Source organism: Phyllobates terribilis, unplaced genomic scaffold, assembly GCF_046119375.1.
Source record: "Phyllobates terribilis strain yellow unplaced genomic scaffold, ASM4611937v1 Scaffold_7__3_contigs__length_470593459, whole genome shotgun sequence".
NCBI classification, from domain to species: Eukaryota; Metazoa; Chordata; class Amphibia; order Anura; family Dendrobatidae; genus Phyllobates; species Phyllobates terribilis.
The window spans coordinates 57,073,638-57,092,083 of NW_027362767.1; the positions used below are offsets into that span (position 1 = coordinate 57,073,638).

Below are 18,446 nucleotides of genomic sequence, written 5' to 3' on the forward strand. Positions count from 1 at the left end.
CCCCACTAATCTCACAGATATGGGTGTGGAATAATACCCTATTATGACAGCCATGCTGCTCAGTCCTGGAACGCCATGCCTCATAATCCCATCTCCCAATATTATTACGCTCCCCCGCCATTATATGGCAGCCGCCCGTAACCAGGTGCATGAGTGATCGGCGTGAGCCTTTTATCCGGGGCACAATGGACGCTCTTGATGTCAGATCCTCCGTCCGCCCGGGCACCTGTCACTCCTGTTTGCACTAGATAAATACTCCATGTGCCGGTGCGGGGCATGCCTCCACCTCGCCCATTGTCTGGCCCGAGTTTACTCTCTGTGTAAGTAGAGGAGGTGTGATGTTACCAGGACGCCGCCGATAAGAACTTGTTCACCTGCCGCTCCGGCCAAGCTGAGGCTTAATTACACAGTGGCTCGTTAGGACTCCTTTTTGGACGGGGCGTATAATCCTATTTACACCGTACTGCATCGTCTTACTTTACACAGGGGTGTGTGGTCTTCTGGGGGTCATAATGCAGCTTATGATCATGTGGGATACTTTGCCCAAAATTTAAAGTGCCACTTTATTCCCCTATAATCATGATATGTCTGTTTGTTGTCACATACTTTACACTGCAGCTGTTTGACCCCTGTGCTTTACACTGCAGGTTTGTGCATTTAGGTTTGGCTGCTGTGTAACAGCAGGAAGTGATTGCATTATGATAATCTGCTGGTGAGAAACCTTGTATTATTAGGTCCTTATGACACCTGTCAGTGAATGGCAGCGTGCTCCTGTACAGTCAGACTCAGGATCCGTCCTGGTGACGTCCATTTTACTCCCTCTTTTAATATAAGCTGTTCGGTCGTCCTTTTATCTAAAGGGTTCATTCACATGTTGCAATTTTTGCTTGATTTTTTTCCTGCAATTTTTGAAATTTACAGGAAAAACTAATAAGCGAGGGGAATATGGATTTGGCTATTTAATGTGTCGCCTCCTTTGATGGAGCTCGTCTTTTTCTCCTCACAGCTTCCCTCCACCTTCGATGTCCATCACACGCCCATTGTGAAGACCCCAACGGCGAAAACCAGAAACTCCGTCCACCAGACGCCCACTGACTACAGTATCCAGACCAACACCCGGCCGGCCGCCGCAGGTAATGAATAAGTGTTTTCTTCTTTTTTTTTCTTTCCAGATTAAATTTACATGAGTCAAAACTGCAATACCTGACACAGCCTGATCACACAAGTGGTGCTATTTCTGGATTAAGAGTTGTGAATCTGCAGTGGCTGAACTGACCCGCTGCAGAAGACTCGGCCCTCTCTCCAGTAATGGGGAAGATTTGCTGCACAAGATTTAGTGAAGTCTCAGCCACGTCGCTGTGCAGATGAGCGTGTTTCCAGTCCACGTGCGTGACGGACCTATTGCAGCCAGTGCACGGGGGCATTTTTTCCACACAAGGTGATGGAAAAAATGAAGAAGAAAATAAAAAAAAAGTTTTTCAGACCAGAATAGTGTATGGAATAAACTTCGCCTCCTGCGCCCGTCTGTAGATGATTTCTTTTGGATATGGCCTGGTTCAGACATTCAGAAAGTCGTGGGTATGGCTCGTGCAAGCATGTCCTATGGGGAGAGTTACATGGCATTTTTCAGCTTTTTTTTTTGTGTGTGTATTTAGCCTAAGTTGACGTTTTTGCTGCTTTTTTTTTTTAATGCAAATTTTAAGCTGCTTTTTACAGTACCAGCCAAAGCTACGAGATTTTAGAAATCTCATGCGCACACATTTGTTTTTTTTTTCTTTTTTTCCTGACTGATTTGGAAAACTGCCGCTCTTTTGCAAAATGTAGCATGTCACTTCTTTCAGCATTTTTGCAGCATTTTTTCACCCATAGAAAACAATGAGTAAGTGCAAAAACTCTGCAAAACACGCAGGTATCAGGTTTTGGTGCAAAAACCTCAGGAAGTTGCATCATTTTTTTTGGGGGGGGGGGGGCACTAAACTTTATCAGCATGCACAAAAGACAATAAAAACGCAGCAAAACCTGCCAAGACAGCAGGTTTTGCCTGCGGGAAAAAACATAGTAAAAATGCAACGTGTGAACATAGCCGTAGAGGGGTTTTTTTTTCCCAAAAAATGCAGAATTTCACACTGGACTCTGGAGTACTTTGTGTTCAGCAGGGGGACGCTTACCTCGTCTCACCTCACACAAGGTGCAGGTGGGGAATATTTGTCCGCAGCCTGGGGGTGTTAGCTGTAATGAATGGGTGCTCGGTCCCTGACATTTCCGCTCCTTAATTATAGGGGTCAAAAAGAACGCCTGTTCCATCAGAGGCCCGTAATGAAAGGGTTACAGCTGCCGGAGATGTAAACCAGCGGGCCGTCCCCTCTGAACTGGATGCAGATCGTTTTCAGATAATAAGGAGTATAAAATAATCGCCAGTGATGGCCGCCGGCCGCACATCCGCTGCCTTAAATGCTGCTGTGGATTTCTGACCGCAGCATTTAAGGTGCACAGTCGAGGGGGGAGCACGGATACCCCACAACTGCGTTACCTTCTATGTTCCTGCACGGCTGCCATGTTGTCTGTTCTGTGAAGCTACAGCTGAAATTCAGTGCTAAAGAAACGTAATCTTCAGTGTCGCCGCTGTGTGTTATTCCCCAGGTAAGGAGGAGGCTGCCGTTCCTCTGAAGGCCTCTATCGTGCGACTCCCATCAGGACGGAAAGACCTCAATAAGTCCAAACCCGTCCCCCCAATCACTAAAGGGACCAAGTCCTTGCCGGAGATCAGTTCTGTGTCTGGCAGCTACGTCTGGAGTAACCCCAAAGCCCTCGCCAAGAGCGGAGAGGAGGAAAGCCTCCTGCTGGACCTCTTGGATCTAAGTCTAGGGGATGAAGACGATCGTGATGAGGTTTGTGTTTTGTCACTAGGACGGGTCTCGCATGTTCTTATTCCCTCCGCTGTTGCAATCTTTACTTACGATTTCCGTGGGTCTCCTGCATAGAGCACATTATGTTACAAGGGCGGTCCAGGATTAGTAAGACATGGCCTACTTTTTCCACAAAAAAAATGCCTCCTCACTTCTCTCCTGTGTACAGGTTGTGTCTGATATTGCAGCTAAGCTGCAATGTAATGAATGGTGCTGAAATGCAATACTACACACAATCTGTACACAGGGGTGGCGCTGTTTTTTGAAGAAGACAGTCAAGCTTGTCTAGTTCTGGAATCCCTTATGATTCCACCTTGCTGTGCTGATGATGGAGTTACATTAGAGGTTGTCAGCTTTTTTTATACTCCTCTGCATGGGTCACGTTCCCTGGCGGGGTCACGTTCCCTGGCGGGGTCACCATTTGCCTCTGCATTACGCAGTGACATGCAGCCTGTGTCGGGGCGAAAGTCATTGGCAGCCCCAGTCTTAGAAAACCTCCGTCCCCATGTGCAGTTCGTTCTGAAAAACACTCTGCTTTACTCACCTTCCCCAGGTCCAAATCTAAGTCTCTGAAGCTGCTCCTGGTGTCTGTGATTGTCTGCAGCACCGACATTGTGTCGACAGTGCTGCAGACAATAGTGAGGTCAGCTGATTATGCCCTCAACTCTGGGAAAGCCGCTGAGCTCAGTGACTGGCTGCAGTGCTGTCGATGTGAAATCAGCGCTGCTCAGCGCTGCCGACAATAACTGACACCAGGAGCAGCGGAGAAGAATCTGCACTGGACCCAGAGAGGGGGAGTAAAGAGCAGTTCATTTTTTTTATTTTTTTATGCGCTAACAATGGTTTTCAAAACTGTAAACCCCTTTTAAGCAGATGTGAAGTGACCCGCGGCGCCCCCACAGGGGAAGTGAAGCATTACATGGTGCCTATTACTGTGGCTGTGTCGGGTCCTCCAGTGATCCTGCTCCGATCCTCCCCGTATTATTTGCGTGTGATTTGATGTGTTTTTATCGCTGATCTCAATGTGCAGATGGAAAGTTCACTTAGAAACGTCCGGAACAGCGCAGCGAGGAAGCGGGCCAAGATGGGCGGCAGCCTGTCCGACCTGGAGAGCCCGGACTCCATGAAAATAGACCTGAATATGGACTCTCCATCCTCGGCCTCTTCCCCTATTAGCGGCTGTTACAGTGAGAGCGGGGTCTACAGCCGCGAGTCCCAGCATTCACCGCTCTCCCCTCCCCCGCAGCTGAAGAGAATGTGAGTACCGGCCACCTCTAGGGCTGCTGGACACCGGCTCCCAGCAAACCGGATCCTTACTTGGTTATGTGAGAACTGTGGGCGCCATTAATGTAATGTGACATCACTGTGTGCAATAACCTTTCCTGTGATGTCATAGTGTTTATTAGCCCTGCCCTGTGACATCACTGTATTCATTCTTTCTGTGACATTATTACTCCCTGTAGTAGGATGTCATCTTGTGTGTTTTCCAGGTGTTATGACATCGCTGTGCTTCCTGTCTGTGCACTGTGACATCACTACGTTTTCCTGTCTGTGCGCTGTGACATCATTGTGTTTCCTGTCTGTTCGCTGTGACATCACTATGTTTCCTGTCTGTGCGCTGTGACATCACTGTGCTTCCTGTCTGGGCGCTGTGACATCACTATGTTTCCTGTCTGGGCGCTGTGACATCACTATGTTTCCTGTCTGGGCACTGTGACATCACTGTGCTTCCTGTCTGGGCGATGTGACATCACTATGTTTCCTGTCTGGGCACTGTGACATCACTGTGTTTCCTGTCTGTGCGCTGTGACATCGTGCTGTTTCCTGTCTGGGCGCTGTGACATCACTGTGCTTCCTGTCTGTGCGCTGTGACATCGTGCTGTTTCCTGTCTGGGCGCTGTGACATCACTGTGCTTCCTGTCTGTGATCTGTGACATCACTGTTTCCTGTCTGGGCGCTATGACATCACTATGTTTCCTGTCTGGGCACTGTGACATTGCGCTGTTTCCTGTCTGTGCGCTGTGACATTGCGCTGTTTCCTGTCTGTGCGCTGTGACATTGCGCTGTTTCCTGTCTGTGCGCTGTGACATTGCGCTGTTTCCTGTCTGTGCGCTGTGACATTGCGCTGTTTCCTGTCTGTGCGCTGTGACATTGCGCTGTTTCCTGTCTGTGCGCTGTGACATTGCGCTGTTTCCTGTCTGTGCGCTGTGACATTGCGCTGTTTCCTGTCTGTGCGCTGTGACATTGCGCTGTTTCCTGTCTGTGCGCTGTGACATTGCGCTGTTTCCTGTCTGTGCGCTGTGACATTGCGCTGTTTCCTGTCTGTGCGCTGTGACATTGCGCTGTTTCCTGTCTGTGCGCTGTGACATTGCGCTGTTTCCTGTCTGTGCGCTGTGACATTGCGCTGTTTCCTGTCTGTGCGCTGTGACATCGCCGCGCTTCCTGTCTGGGCCGTGCTGTGGCATCGCGCCGCGCTTCCTGTCTGGGCCGCGCTGTGGCATCGCGCCGCGCTTCCTGTCTGGGCCGCGCTGTGGCATCGCGCCGCGCTTCCTGTCTGGGCCGCGCTGTGGCATCGCGCCGCGCTTCCTGTCTGGGCCGCGCTGTGGCATCGCGCCGCGCTTCCTGTCTGGGCCGCGCTGTGGCATCGCGCCGCGCTTCCTGTCTGAGCCGCGCTGTGGCATCGCTATGGTTATTAGCCCTATGCAGTGTTATTACTTGGGTAACTGTATAAAGACTGATCTAAAGGAAATTCATAGTAAGAACCTACGGCAACCAATCAGGTCGCTGCTCCCATTCTCCAGGGGGGGCTTTAAAAATTTGCAAGGTGAAATGTGATTGGTTGCATTGATTGGCAGCAGGTTCCCTCTGCTGTAGGTTGTAGACAGGGCTGTGGAGTCGGTAAGCCTAACCTTCGACTCCGACTCCTCAATTTCCATGACTCCGACTCCAACTCCGACTCCACGACTCCCTCATACATGGCTCATGTTTAAGTGATACATTTACTGTAGCACAGATTCATCTCAGCTAAAAGTCTAGACCCTTAGATCAGGAATAGGACAGACATTTATAGGACATTTCATAACTTTACCAAATTCTTATGAAAAAATATTCCCCACAAACTGCATTGAACTACTGTACCCAATTTATTATATATTTTAGGAGTTAGTCGGTCCATTTTATACCGACTCCAACTCCGACTCCACCAAAATGGGTTCCGACTCCACAGCCCTGGTTGTAGACCTCTTGTCTCATCACCCACATGGCGAGCAGCGGCCTCTGTAGTCCGCGTGTGATACTCGCCTAGGACTCTTCACTTTTACTTTACTCCACCTGAACCCTTTACGGCACATCTACAAGAGATGCCATACATGTCCGATGGGCACGCCATCGCTGGGACTCGAATCCTGCTCCAGAACAGGCTCTGATGTGAGCGCAGGCACGGCCACCTCACCGTTCAGGGCGGACGCCCCCGAAGTGTCCCACTGTATGGAGCTATGGCGGCATCTCCATAGGCCCCAGGTCATACACGTGTGCACCACCATTGCTGCACGTCTGCACCACTCCATACAGCAGAGGCAGCATGGCGAGCACCGGGGGAGTGATCCCTGCTGACAGCTAAATGGCAGGCGTCTCCTCCTCTAATAGTCAGGTACATAATGACGGACTGGTTCATCTGCCATAATGATGGGCTGCAGGGACGTCGCTCCGATAATTACACCCGGAGGTTTGTGACTTTTTGCCGCTTAATCCTTCGGTTTCAGAGCGTTAGACCTTTGTGTGACGTTACCCCTCATCTATCAAAACTTTTTACTTTAAGAAGATAATCCGGACGGTTTGTTGTCAGATTCTACCTAAGTAATAAGCAGTGCATTAGATCGAATAATAATAACATTTATCTAATGTTTGCTTTTGCATTTTTTTCATTTCTTTTTTTACCTCCCCAAGACAAGCTGTACGAAGACTCTTCTTATTTTTATGCAGGACAAGTTGAAGTTTCTAAAACATATAAAAAGTCACAATTCCAGCATTTATTTTTTTATTCTTTTAAAGCACTAACTGTGCAATAGAAGTCTCCTGGCGATGTGATTCATTAAGGCAATAACAGTTTTGGGAAAAAAAGTTTTGTATAATGGCAGAAAAAAAAAATCATAAATTGTATTTTTTTTTTAGCCAAAGTTATCACCTTTTTCTGTGAGTGTATTTTTTTTGCTTATCATTTCTAATATATATTAAATGACTGAAAATAGCAATTCTGACACTTTTTTTGAGGCATTTATCACATGGATTAATTTTATCTTTTCATAGATTAAACTTCTACAAATGCTGCAATTTTTTTTTAAGCTCTATTTTTGCACTGGAAAAAAGGAGTTGATTAACGCTTTTTTTTTCTTTTTTTCCCCTAATATTTCATTATTTTTTTTATATATATATTTTTAGTCCCCCTATGGGATTTCAGCCTGCAAGTATATATACGAAATTACCATCTGCTACAAAGCTCAGCCTATGGTAGCCTTCATGGGAGCAGAAAGATGCCAGCAATGGAGGGGGGGCCTTCAGTAGGCTCCTGGCTGCCTTGGCAGTCCATTGGCACCCCGCAGTGTGGGGTTGGGGAGCAATGGACGCCTGATCAGTCACGTCACTCAATTGCCCCAATTAAATCCCGCGGCCAGAGATGGATAGCCATATTTAAGTGATTAAACAGTAGCTTTGATCACTGCAGTAGGAGGCAGGTGCTGACTATATAACACGGTCGGCACCTGCCCTGTATGCAGCTGACTCTGCTCCTGAACTCACACCGTACAGACACACAGAGATATTTGCATCATGATGTCATCACCTGGACGCTGACATCACAGCGCAGACATTTCCATGTGCCGTCAGAGGGGTGTAGTACACTCCAAAACTGATTGTGGCTTTCTCACAAAACAAAAGTGTGATGTTTGCAGAACTTTCCAATATTAGGAGTTAATTAATAACCAGGACTGGAGGAATGTGGTGTGACTGCAGAAAACTGGCTGACCAGTGGATGGAAAAGCCCCACACATGGTGGGTCACTAAGAGAACATTAACCCTTTCTGGTATATGTATGTCCTCGGAGGACTGCAGCGCATCACAGGTGCGCCCCCACAGATTACACAGAGGGTCACAATGGAAGATCTATTGAATATGCCTCATTACTCATTGATGGTGGGCTGACTTGTAGGACCCCCATGATCTTTCACAGCGCTGCTCCTGTCCACCCCTGGTGCAGGTAACTACAACATTCCCGTGTAACTACTTCCCTGCAAAAGGGGGGATCAGGAGGACCGATTTTGCTTCAAATTGCACCAATCACCTGGTGCAAGATATTGTACTTTATGCAACACACCAATGGGCGCCATAACAGAAATAATATTTTTGCCCACTTTATATATATTTCCTTGTCTTGCAAAGAACTCTGTCTTACAATTTCAGGTCGGATGTGACTTTGGTATCAAAATTACGGACGTCGAGAGTCTTTTCTGCCCGGAACAAAGATGCTGTGAAGAAGCCGGATGGCACCCCTCAAGGTGCGATCACCCAAACTGAAGCAGGTTACATAACAGTACCTCCAGAGTCTGAGGACCCCTATAGACAGGACTTGTACCCCCTGTAGTGCACAGAATGGATTTGGACTACAAGTATATACAGATATAACGGGAATAGGATTTTGAGTGTTTTTTTTTTTTTAAAGGGGCATTCCATTATTTCCTCTGTTTAGCAATTGTCGGGGTAAATCACATCACAGTGAGAAGGGGAGGAAGTAGAACTGATCCGATCTGGAAGGTCAATGCCCCTTTTCTTGTGTTATATAGCACCTGGGTCCATGGGTGGTATTAGGGACAGGCCTGTGGCCTCGGCGTAGGGCCGTGTACACACTTGGAATTACCAGTGTTTTGCAGAGGAGATTCCTAGCACATTACTCACATCATATTTCCATATACTCGAGTTACCACCTATGTAAATGGTCACTATAGCACTTCAGCTGTCATTGAGCTGACAGGACAAATCCGGTGACGTGCGGGATTATCATGCCGCCATTCATGTGAAGGGTTTTCATTGTGTGCTCTGTTCTGCGCTGCGCGAGGTGAAGAATGTCGTCCCGTGAGATTCTCCCCATCCTCCGACGTGTTCTGCTTCTTACCCTGCAGATATCAGGACTAGGAGGTAGAAGTGTATCTCCCCCATTACCGCATTGTCTCCTGACCTTTGGCCCTTTACTTTATGACGTAGGAACCGCAGTGAATGATAAAGCGGTGACCGTGATCGGGCAGCGGATGAATTACAGGAACGGGACCGCAGAGGCCGACGAGAACGTGTCTAAGGAGGTCGCCCCCGCTTATACCAGACATCCGCCTAAAGATCTGCAGAGAGCAGCAAAACCTATTAAAGGTGAAGTCGTGCGGTCGCTATAACCGTGTTCTGCGTCAGCAGCCGTATACAATGCCGGGGGAGGATGGTGTAATGGATCCCAGAAGCTTAAAGGTAAATTGCATCTTATATTTTATACGTGCAGGAATCACCACATCGGTCTCTAATTTCCAGCAACATAACAACGACCACGATGTGACCAGTCCCCTGTATGACGACTCTGTGGCCGTCATTGGAAAAGGTGAGTACATGAGGCATCAGGCTCCGGGGGAACCTGCTGGAGAGTTGATTATTAGAGAGGTTGTCCGGCTTGGAAAAAAAAAATCTTTTTTTCTGACACCTTTTATTAGTAGGGACGAGCGAGCATGCTCTGATATGGAGTTATCTGAGCGTGCTTGGGTCCGGATAGAGGAGCCGACGTGCTCGGGTAGCCGCAGCCAACTTTCTCCGAATGTTTAGCAGCAGTGTATCAGCCACGACACATGCGGCCACCCGAGTATTTGACTCGAGCACACCGACTCCTCTATCCGAACCCAAGCACGCTTGGATAACTCCATATCTGCGCACGCTCGCTCGTCCCTACTTATTATTGAACTCTGAGTTAGTGGAGACGGTTCCCTCTTCAGGGTTCATAACTCATCCAGATTGGAGAGGGGTCACTAAGAGCATCTCTCGCTCTGGAGATCCTGGTATATACGTTTGTTGGAAAAAATTCAATATAACTTGCTTCGGGTGACTCCCAGTCAGGTGAGTCGTTCTCCAGCTGACATTGGGGGGGTTATTCGCTTTTTTCCGTCTAGGAAAATTTGGCACATTTTGGACTGTCCTAAAATCCAAAAACGAAATCTCTGGTGACTGAGCAGGCACAAAAAATGGAGCAAATTTGGGCACAAATCTGCATTTATGTCCCTAATGTGTGTATGTGCCTTACAAGCCGCCTATAGGGATTTTTGAGAAGAGGCGCCCAGTCCCCGAGGTTTCTCCCTTTTCTTTTAGGAGGACCAGTACAAAAGTCCCATCCAGGGAAGTATTGCAACGTTAGCAAACAAGGCTGCGGTTTTCTGTGCGTCCGGCTGTTTTGCATTCTGGTACCATATTAATGCTTTTTTTTCCTATAACTTTTCCAGGGGTCTTTGAGTCTCTGCCCCCCAATCTTCAGTCGCACAGTCAGTCTTCCTTCTCTGCACCAGAGGAGTCCAGTCCAGTAAAGCAGAACTTTCAGCCGCCCACCGGCGTCTACGGCAGAGCAGTCCAGCAGAACAGTCCTAGCACGGAGAATGACGTAAGGTGTCTCTTCACATTAATATTCCTCCAATATCATATCTTCCAATCTAGATTTGAAGACTATTACTTATTCTGCGCAGGTTAAAGTCACCATGTCCAAATCTGCTCGGGACAAGATGAGGCAGAAGCGAGAGCATAACCTGAAAGAGCTGGTAGATGTGAAGGACCCGGGGAGGAGAGAGCGGCTGTCCCACACTGACCCGGACCCAAGTAGGAGAGAGCGGCTGTCCCACACTGACCCGGACCCAAGTAGGAGAGAGCGGCTGTCCCACACTGACCCGGACCCAAGCAGGAGAGAGCGGCTGTCCCACACTGACCCGGACCCAAGTAGGAGAGAGCGGCTGTCCCACACTGACCTGGACCCGGGGAGGAGAGGGCGGCTGTCCCACACTGACCCGGGCCCTTTGGCCAGAGATCGTGAGTAGATTTTGCTAGGGCTGCTTGTTGATTTCCAGTTATCACCTCAGCAATTACACTTGTCTTAGTGGAAGGGAAGAGCGTTCTCATGTCTACAACCCCTGGCAGAATTATGGAATCACCGGGCTCGGAGGATGTTCATTCAGTTGTTTAATGTTGTTGAAAAAAATCATGTAAAACAAACACACAAAAGAACACTCCAATACATCACTAGTATTTTGTTGCACCACCTCTGGTTTTAATAACAGCTTGCAGTCTCTGAGGCATGGACTTAATGAGTGACAAACAGTACTCTTCATCAATCTGGCTCCCACTTTCTCTGATTGCTGTTGCCAGATCAGCTTTGCAGGTTGGAGCCTTGTCATGGACCATTTTCTTCAGCTTCCACCAAAGATTTTCAATTGGATTGAGATCCGGACTATTTGCAGGCCATGACATTGACCTTATGTGTCTTCTTTCAAGGAATGTTTTCACAGTTTTTGCTCTATGGCAGGATGCATTATCATCTTGAAAATGATGTCATCATCCCCAAACATCCTTTCAATTGATGGGATAAGAAAACTGTCCAAAATATCAATGTAATTTTGGGCATTTATTAAAGATGTAACGACAGCCATCTCCCCAGTGCCTTTACCTGATATGCAGCCCCATATCATCAATGACTGTGGAAATTTGCATGTTCTCTTCATGCAGTCATCTTTATAAATCTCATTGGAACGGCACCAAACAAAAGTTCCAGCATCATCACCTTGCCCAATGCAGATTCGCGATTCATCGCTGAATATGACTTTCATCCAGTCATCCACAGTCCACGATTGCTTTTCCTTAGCCCATTGTAACCTTGTTTTTTTCTGTTTAGGTGTTAATGATGGCTTATGTTTAGCTTTTCTGTATGTAAATCCCATTTCCTTTAGGTGGTTTCTTACAGTTTTGTCACAGACATTGACTTCAGTTTCCTCCCATTCGTTCCTCATCTGTTTTGTTGTGCATTTCCTGTTTTGAGACATATTGCTTTATGTTTCCGGTCTTGACGCTTTGATTTCTTCCTTGGTCTACCAGTATGTTTGCCTTTAACAACCTTCGTATGTTGTTTGTATTTGGTCCAGATTTTAGACACAGCTCACTGTGAACAACCAACATATTTTGCAACATTGTGTGATGATTTGCCTTCTTTTAAGAGTTTGATAATCCTCTCCTTTGTTTCAATTGACATCTCTCATGTTGGAGCCATGATTCATGTGAATCCACTTGGTGCAACAGCTCTCCAAGGTGTGATCACTCCTTTTTAGATGCAGGCTAATGAGCAGATCTAATTTGATGCTGGTGTTAGTTTTGGAAATTAAAATTTACAGGGTGATTCCATAATTTTTTCCCTCTACTTGGTCTGAAAAAAATTACCCTTACTGAGTACCACATTTTTTATCTTGATTTCTTTTAGTGTTTCTTAAAGCCCTAAAGTTGGCATTTTAAATTACTTTAGTTTTGTGCCATGTCTGTGATCTGCTTTTTTTCAACAACATTAAACAACTGAATGAACATCCTCCGAGCCCAGCGATTCCATAATTTTTGCCAGGGGTTGTAGGAGTCTGTATCGGAGCCAATTATCAGTTCTCGGGCTTCATTTATAGAAAGGACTCCCACCACACTGTCCAAATAGGAGGTAGACAACCCTGTTATAGCAGTTCACACTTAATTTTCTATACTTTTAGCTTGGAGACCACGATCGGACTATCTAGACGACATGGACATAAGCCCCCCAGCCTTAAAAAGAACTTCTAGCTTGAAGAAATCCTCAGGTAAAGATTCTTGCAAATCATTGTATGATGCCTTTTTTGTAAAATAAGATATATATCTCTCTATCCACTGGAGAGGTGATAAATACCAAATTGGAGGGGGTCCAGCTGCTGGGACCCCCATAGTGCAGAGTTAGGGGACCTTGTTCCTTGGAGGACGTTGAATGGTGCAGCGGTGGAGTGTGCAGTGCACCATGCTGCTTCATTCAGTCTGTGGCACTAATTAAAACACATGAGCTGATGTTTTTACTGATAACATTTTGGCTTAGATATAATGTTTCAATCGCCTCTTATTGCATTTTAGCGCTATGTTGCGGCTGCCAAAAAAAACACGTAATTCTGGCTTTTTTTTTTTCCTCGTTACGCCGTTTACTGTTTGGATTAATTCACTTTATATTTTGCTAGATTGGACTTTTGTGAACGCAGTGATACCAAATATGTGTATTTGTTAAAAAAAAAAAAAAAAATGTAATGGGGGTATAGTGAACGTTTTTTTTTTTCATATTTTTAAACCCCTTTTTTCACTGTATTCACCTGAAGCTGCGATCCTCCGATCTCTTGTGCTATACGTAGCAGTGCATCAGCCATGCTATGTATAGAGAAAATCCCGATCTCCTATGAACGCTGCCCACGGGCTGGATTTCACAGGAGGATCGTCATGACAAGCACGAGGGTCTTCTGCAGACTCGTGGCCAACATGGCTACCCATCGGCTCCCCGTGATCAAGTCACAGGGATGTTCCTTTCTGCAATATGTGGATTTTCACTGCACATGTCACCATTTGCATAAAATGAAATCTGTGCCTATAATCTGCTTTTCCCACATGAATTTCAGTGCAGGTTTTCTGCAGCGTGTGGCCGCGCAGGATTGTAGGAACTTCCTTTTAGGAAAGTGGTTTTATCTTCCTTCACCCCTTGAAGTGTATGCTGCAGTTAGTACGAGGTGCTGACCTGACGGGGTTAATGTGTATTGTCTGCAGCACAGCGGAGCCCGTACCGAGATCGATCGTCTGTCAGTCGTAGCTCCGACATCATGGACCCATCGGTGCCCAGAGAAGTCTCCAGACCGGACTCGGCCATCATGGAAGCGTTTAAACTGTTGTCCGATGATGACTGGTAAGTCGAGGAAGAGAGGCAGTGATGACGTGCCATTCGGTACTGGATTACATTGCTCCATCCTTCACTTACTGCTTATTTCATCATCTGCAGTACATTGAAATTTCCTTTTCACTTGCTTTTTTCCCCAAACCAGGTCCCATTCAGACGACCATAATGCCAGCACATTTTAGCATTGCATTACGGCCACATGTCCTAGCCTGAGTGCAGGATTTATTACCTTATGGGTTTTTAGAAAAGCCTCATCCCTTGGCTGGAGTTTAAAAAAAAAAGAAAGAAAAGGATTTACTCACCCTCCCCAGGTCCAGTCTTGAGTCTCTGCTGCTGTTCCCCATGTCTCTTGTTGTCTGCAGCCAATAATGGAGCTTGGCAGCTCTGCCAGAGCGCCGCTGAGCTCAGTGATTGCATCGTCATTGACGTGACGCCTGCGCTGCAGACAATAACTGACACCGGGAGCAGCTGTGGAGACTGCTGGACCTGGGGAGGGTGAGTAAGAGACAGTTTATTTTATTTTTTTTAAAACAAACTGCAGCCAAAGAGCAGGGGTTTTCTGAAAATCTCTTTAACTGCATCATAGGGATCTATACTGCGGTTAGTTCAGGTCATGGACTCTCAATCAGGTGAGGACTTAAAGGGGTATTCCCATTTCCAAGATTCTATCCCAATGTGCAGTAGATGTAATGATAATATTAACCAATACCTCAAATTAGAAATGTAGCGGAATTAATGGCACTATATAACTGTGTAAAATAAATAAATATCTATAGAGATACATCTATCTATCTATATCAGGATTGGGGGAGAGGGGGCCACACATACCAGGATTGGGGGTGAGGGGTGCCATGCATACCAGGATTGGGGGTGAGGGGTGCCATGCATACCAGGATTGGGGTTGAGGGGTGCCATGCATACCAGGATTGGGGTTGAGGGGTGCCATGCATACCAGGATTGGGGTTGAGGGGTGCCATGCATACCAGGATTGGGGTTGAGGGGTGCCATGCATACCAGGATTGGGGTTGAGGGGTGCCATGCATACCAGGATTGGGGATGAGGGAGCCATGCATACCAGGATTGGGGATGAGGGAGCCATGCATACCAGGATTGGGGATTAGGGGTGCCATGCATACCAGGATTGGGGATGAGGGGTGCCATGCATACCAGGATAGGATGGTGGGGACAGGAAAAAAACGAAGGTTACGAGTATTTCCCATCAGGGGGAGGTTACCTTGCCGTGGTTGATGGGCACACATGAATTGGCCAATTTATGCGCTAAAAACCTTCGTTTTTTGTAAGTACTTGTTGCTGACCAAAACAGTTTAGATCTAATGTTTTCATTGTTAAGACTTATTTTGGCCATATGGAGTGCTGCTGCATTCTTTTGATATATATATATATATATATATATATTGTTGATACCCCTCGTTTAATGAAAGAAAAACCCACAATGGTCACAGAAATAACTTGAATCTGAAAAAAGTAATAATAAATTAAAAATGTATGAAAATGAACAAATGAAAGTCAGACATTGCTTTTTGGCTTCCACAGAATTTAAAAAAAAATGAAACTCATGAAATAGGCCTGGACAGAAATTATGGTACCCCTGAAAATAATGTGACAAAAGGGACATGTTAAATCAAGTTGTGTCCACTAATTAGCATCACAGGTGTCTACAATCTTGTAATCAGTCAGTGGGCCTGTATATAGGGCTACAGATACTCGCTGTGCTGTTGGGTAACATGGTGTGTACCACACTCAACATGGACCAGAGGAAGCAAAGGAAAGAGTTGTCTCAGGAGATTAGAAAGAAAATTATAGACAAGCATGTTAAAGGTAAAGGTTAGAAGACCATCTCCAAGCAGCTTGATGTTCCTGTGACTACAGCTGCACATATTATTCAGAAATTTAAGATCCATAGTACTGTAGCCAACCTTCCTGGACTTGGCCGCAGGAGGAAAATTGATGACAAATCAAAGAGACGGATAATACGAATGGTAACAAAAGAGCCCAGGATAATTTCTAAAGAGATTAAAGGTGAACTTCAAGCTCAAGGAACATCAGTGTCAGATCGCACCATCCGTCGTTGTTTGATCCAAAGTGGACTTCATGGGAGACAACCAAGGAGAACACCATTGTTGAAAAAAAATCTTAAAAAAGCCAGACTGGAATTTGGCAAACTACATGTTGACAAGCCACAAAGCTTCTGGGAGAATGTCCTATGGACAGATGAGACAACAATGGAAGTTTTTGGCAAGGCACATCAGCTCTATGTTCACAGATGGAAAAATGAAGCATATCAAGAAAAGAACACTGTCCCTACTGTGAAACATGGTGGAGGCTCTGTTATGTTCTGGGGCTGCATCTGGCACAGGGTGTCTCGAATCTGTGCAGGGTACAATGAAATCTCAAGACTATTAAGGGATTCTAGAGAGAAATGTGCTGCCCAGTGTCAGAAAGCTTTGTCTCAGTCGCAGGTCATGGGTCTTGCAACAGGATAATGATCCAAAACACACAGCTAAAAACACCCAAGAATGGCTAAGAGGAAAACATTGGACTATTCTGAAGTGGCTTCTATGAGCCCTGACCTAAATCCTATTGAGCATCTTTGGAAAGAGCTGAAACATGGCGTCTGGAAAAGGCAACCTTCAAACACGAGACAACTGGAGCAGTTTGCTCATGAGGAGTGAACCAAAATACCTGTCAAGAGGTGCAGAAGTCTCATTGACAGTAACAGGAATCGTCTGATTGCAGTGATTGTCTCAAAAGGTTGTTCAACAAAATATTAAGTTAAGAAGAACCATCATTTCTGTCCAGGCCGATTTCATGAGTTTAATTTTTTCAAAAATTCTGTGGAAGCAGAAAAGTAATGTCTGACTTTCATTTGTTCATTTTCATAGATTTTTAATTTATTATAACTTTTGTCAGATTCAAGTTATTTCTGTGACCATTGTGGGTATTTCTTTCATTAAACGAGGGGTACCAACAATTTTAACCTCGAGATAGATATATCTACATCTACCCTAGCCCTATATCTATAGATAGACAGAGAGATGCGTATATATATATATATATATATATATATCTGTCTATATACAGTATATCTACCCTAACCCTATATGTGTCTATCTATATATAAATACACTGCTCAAAAAAATAAAGGGACCACTTAAACAACAGAATATAACCCCAAGTAAATCAAACGTCTGTGAAATCAAACTGTCCACTTAGGAAGCAACACTGATTGACAATCAATTTCACATGCTGTTGTGCAAATGGAATAGACAATAGATGGAAATTATTGGCAATTATCAAGACACCCTCAATAAAGGAGTGGTTCTGCAGGTGGGGACCACAGACCACATCTCAGTACCAATGCTTTCTGGCTGATGTTTTGGTCACTTTTGAATGTTGGTTGTGCTTTCACACTCGTGGTAGCATGAGATGGACTCTACAACCCACAGAAGTTGCTCAGGTAGTGCAGCTCATCCAGGATGGCACATCAATGCGAGCTGTGGCAAGAAGGTTTGCTGTGTCTGTTAGCGTAGTGTCCAGTGGTTGGAGGCGCTACCAAGAGACAGGCCAGTACACCAGGAGACATGGAGGGGGCCGTAAGAGGGCAGCCACCCAGCAGCAGGACCGCTACATCCGCCTTTGTGCAAGGAGAAACAGGAGGAGCACTGCCAGAGCCCTGCAAAATGACCTCCAGCAGGCCACAAATGTGCATGTGTCTGCACAAACGGTTAGAAACCGACTCCATGAGGGTGGTATGAGGGCCCGATGTCCACAGATGGGGGTTGTGCTCACAGCCCAACACCGTGCAGGATACTTGGCATTAGCCACAGAACACCAGGATTGGCAAAGTCGCCACTGGCACCCTGTGCTCTTCACAGATGAAAGCAGGTTCACACTGAGCACATGTGACAGACGTGACAGAGTCTGGAGACGTCGTGGAGAGCGATCTGCTGCCTGCAACATCCTTCAGCATGACCGGTTTGGCAGTGGGTCAGTAATGGTGTGTGTGGTGCCATTTCTTTGGAGGGCTGCACAGCCCTCCATGTGCTCGCCAGAGGTAGCCTGACTGCCATTAGGTACCGAGATGAGATACTCAGACCCCTTGTGAGACCATATGCTGGTGTAGTTGGCCCTGGGTTCCTCCTAATGCAGGACAATGCCAGACCTCATGTGGCTGGAGTGTGTCAGCAGTTCCTGCAAGATGAAGGCATTGAAGCTATGGACTGGCCCGCCCGTTCCCCAGACCTGAATCCGATTGAGCACATCTGGGACATCATGTCTCGCTCCATCCACCAACGTCACGTTGCTCCACAGACTGTCCAGGAGTTGGCGGATGCTTTAGTCCAGGTCTGGGAGGAGATCCCACAGGAGACCATCCGCAACCTCATCAGGAGCATGCCCAGGCATTGTAGAAGGTCATACAGGCACGTGGAGGCCACACACAATACGGAGACTCATTTTGACTTGTTTTAAGGACATTACATCAAAGTTGGATCAGCCTGTATTGTGTTTTTCCACTTTAATTTGAGGGC

At 46.3% G+C, this 18,446-nt stretch overlaps 1 protein-coding gene across 1 annotated transcript in view; it reads left to right on the forward strand.

Annotated features, from left to right (window-relative positions):
* Window positions 1–18,446, forward strand: part of TOGARAM1 (TOG array regulator of axonemal microtubules 1) — a 94,450-nt gene that overhangs the window by 58,890 nt on the left and 17,114 nt on the right. The window contains exons 3-12 of the mRNA XM_073638587.1: window positions 1,007–1,133; window positions 2,641–2,888; window positions 3,937–4,163; window positions 8,361–8,455; window positions 9,159–9,317; window positions 9,442–9,537; window positions 10,424–10,578; window positions 10,661–10,997; window positions 12,707–12,793; window positions 13,770–13,905. Coding sequence (XP_073494688.1) covers window positions 1,007–1,133; window positions 2,641–2,888; window positions 3,937–4,163; window positions 8,361–8,455; window positions 9,159–9,317; window positions 9,442–9,537; window positions 10,424–10,578; window positions 10,661–10,997; window positions 12,707–12,793; window positions 13,770–13,905 — 1,667 coding nt within the window. The remainder of the gene's footprint in view (window positions 1–1,006; window positions 1,134–2,640; window positions 2,889–3,936; window positions 4,164–8,360; window positions 8,456–9,158; window positions 9,318–9,441; window positions 9,538–10,423; window positions 10,579–10,660; window positions 10,998–12,706; window positions 12,794–13,769; window positions 13,906–18,446) is intronic.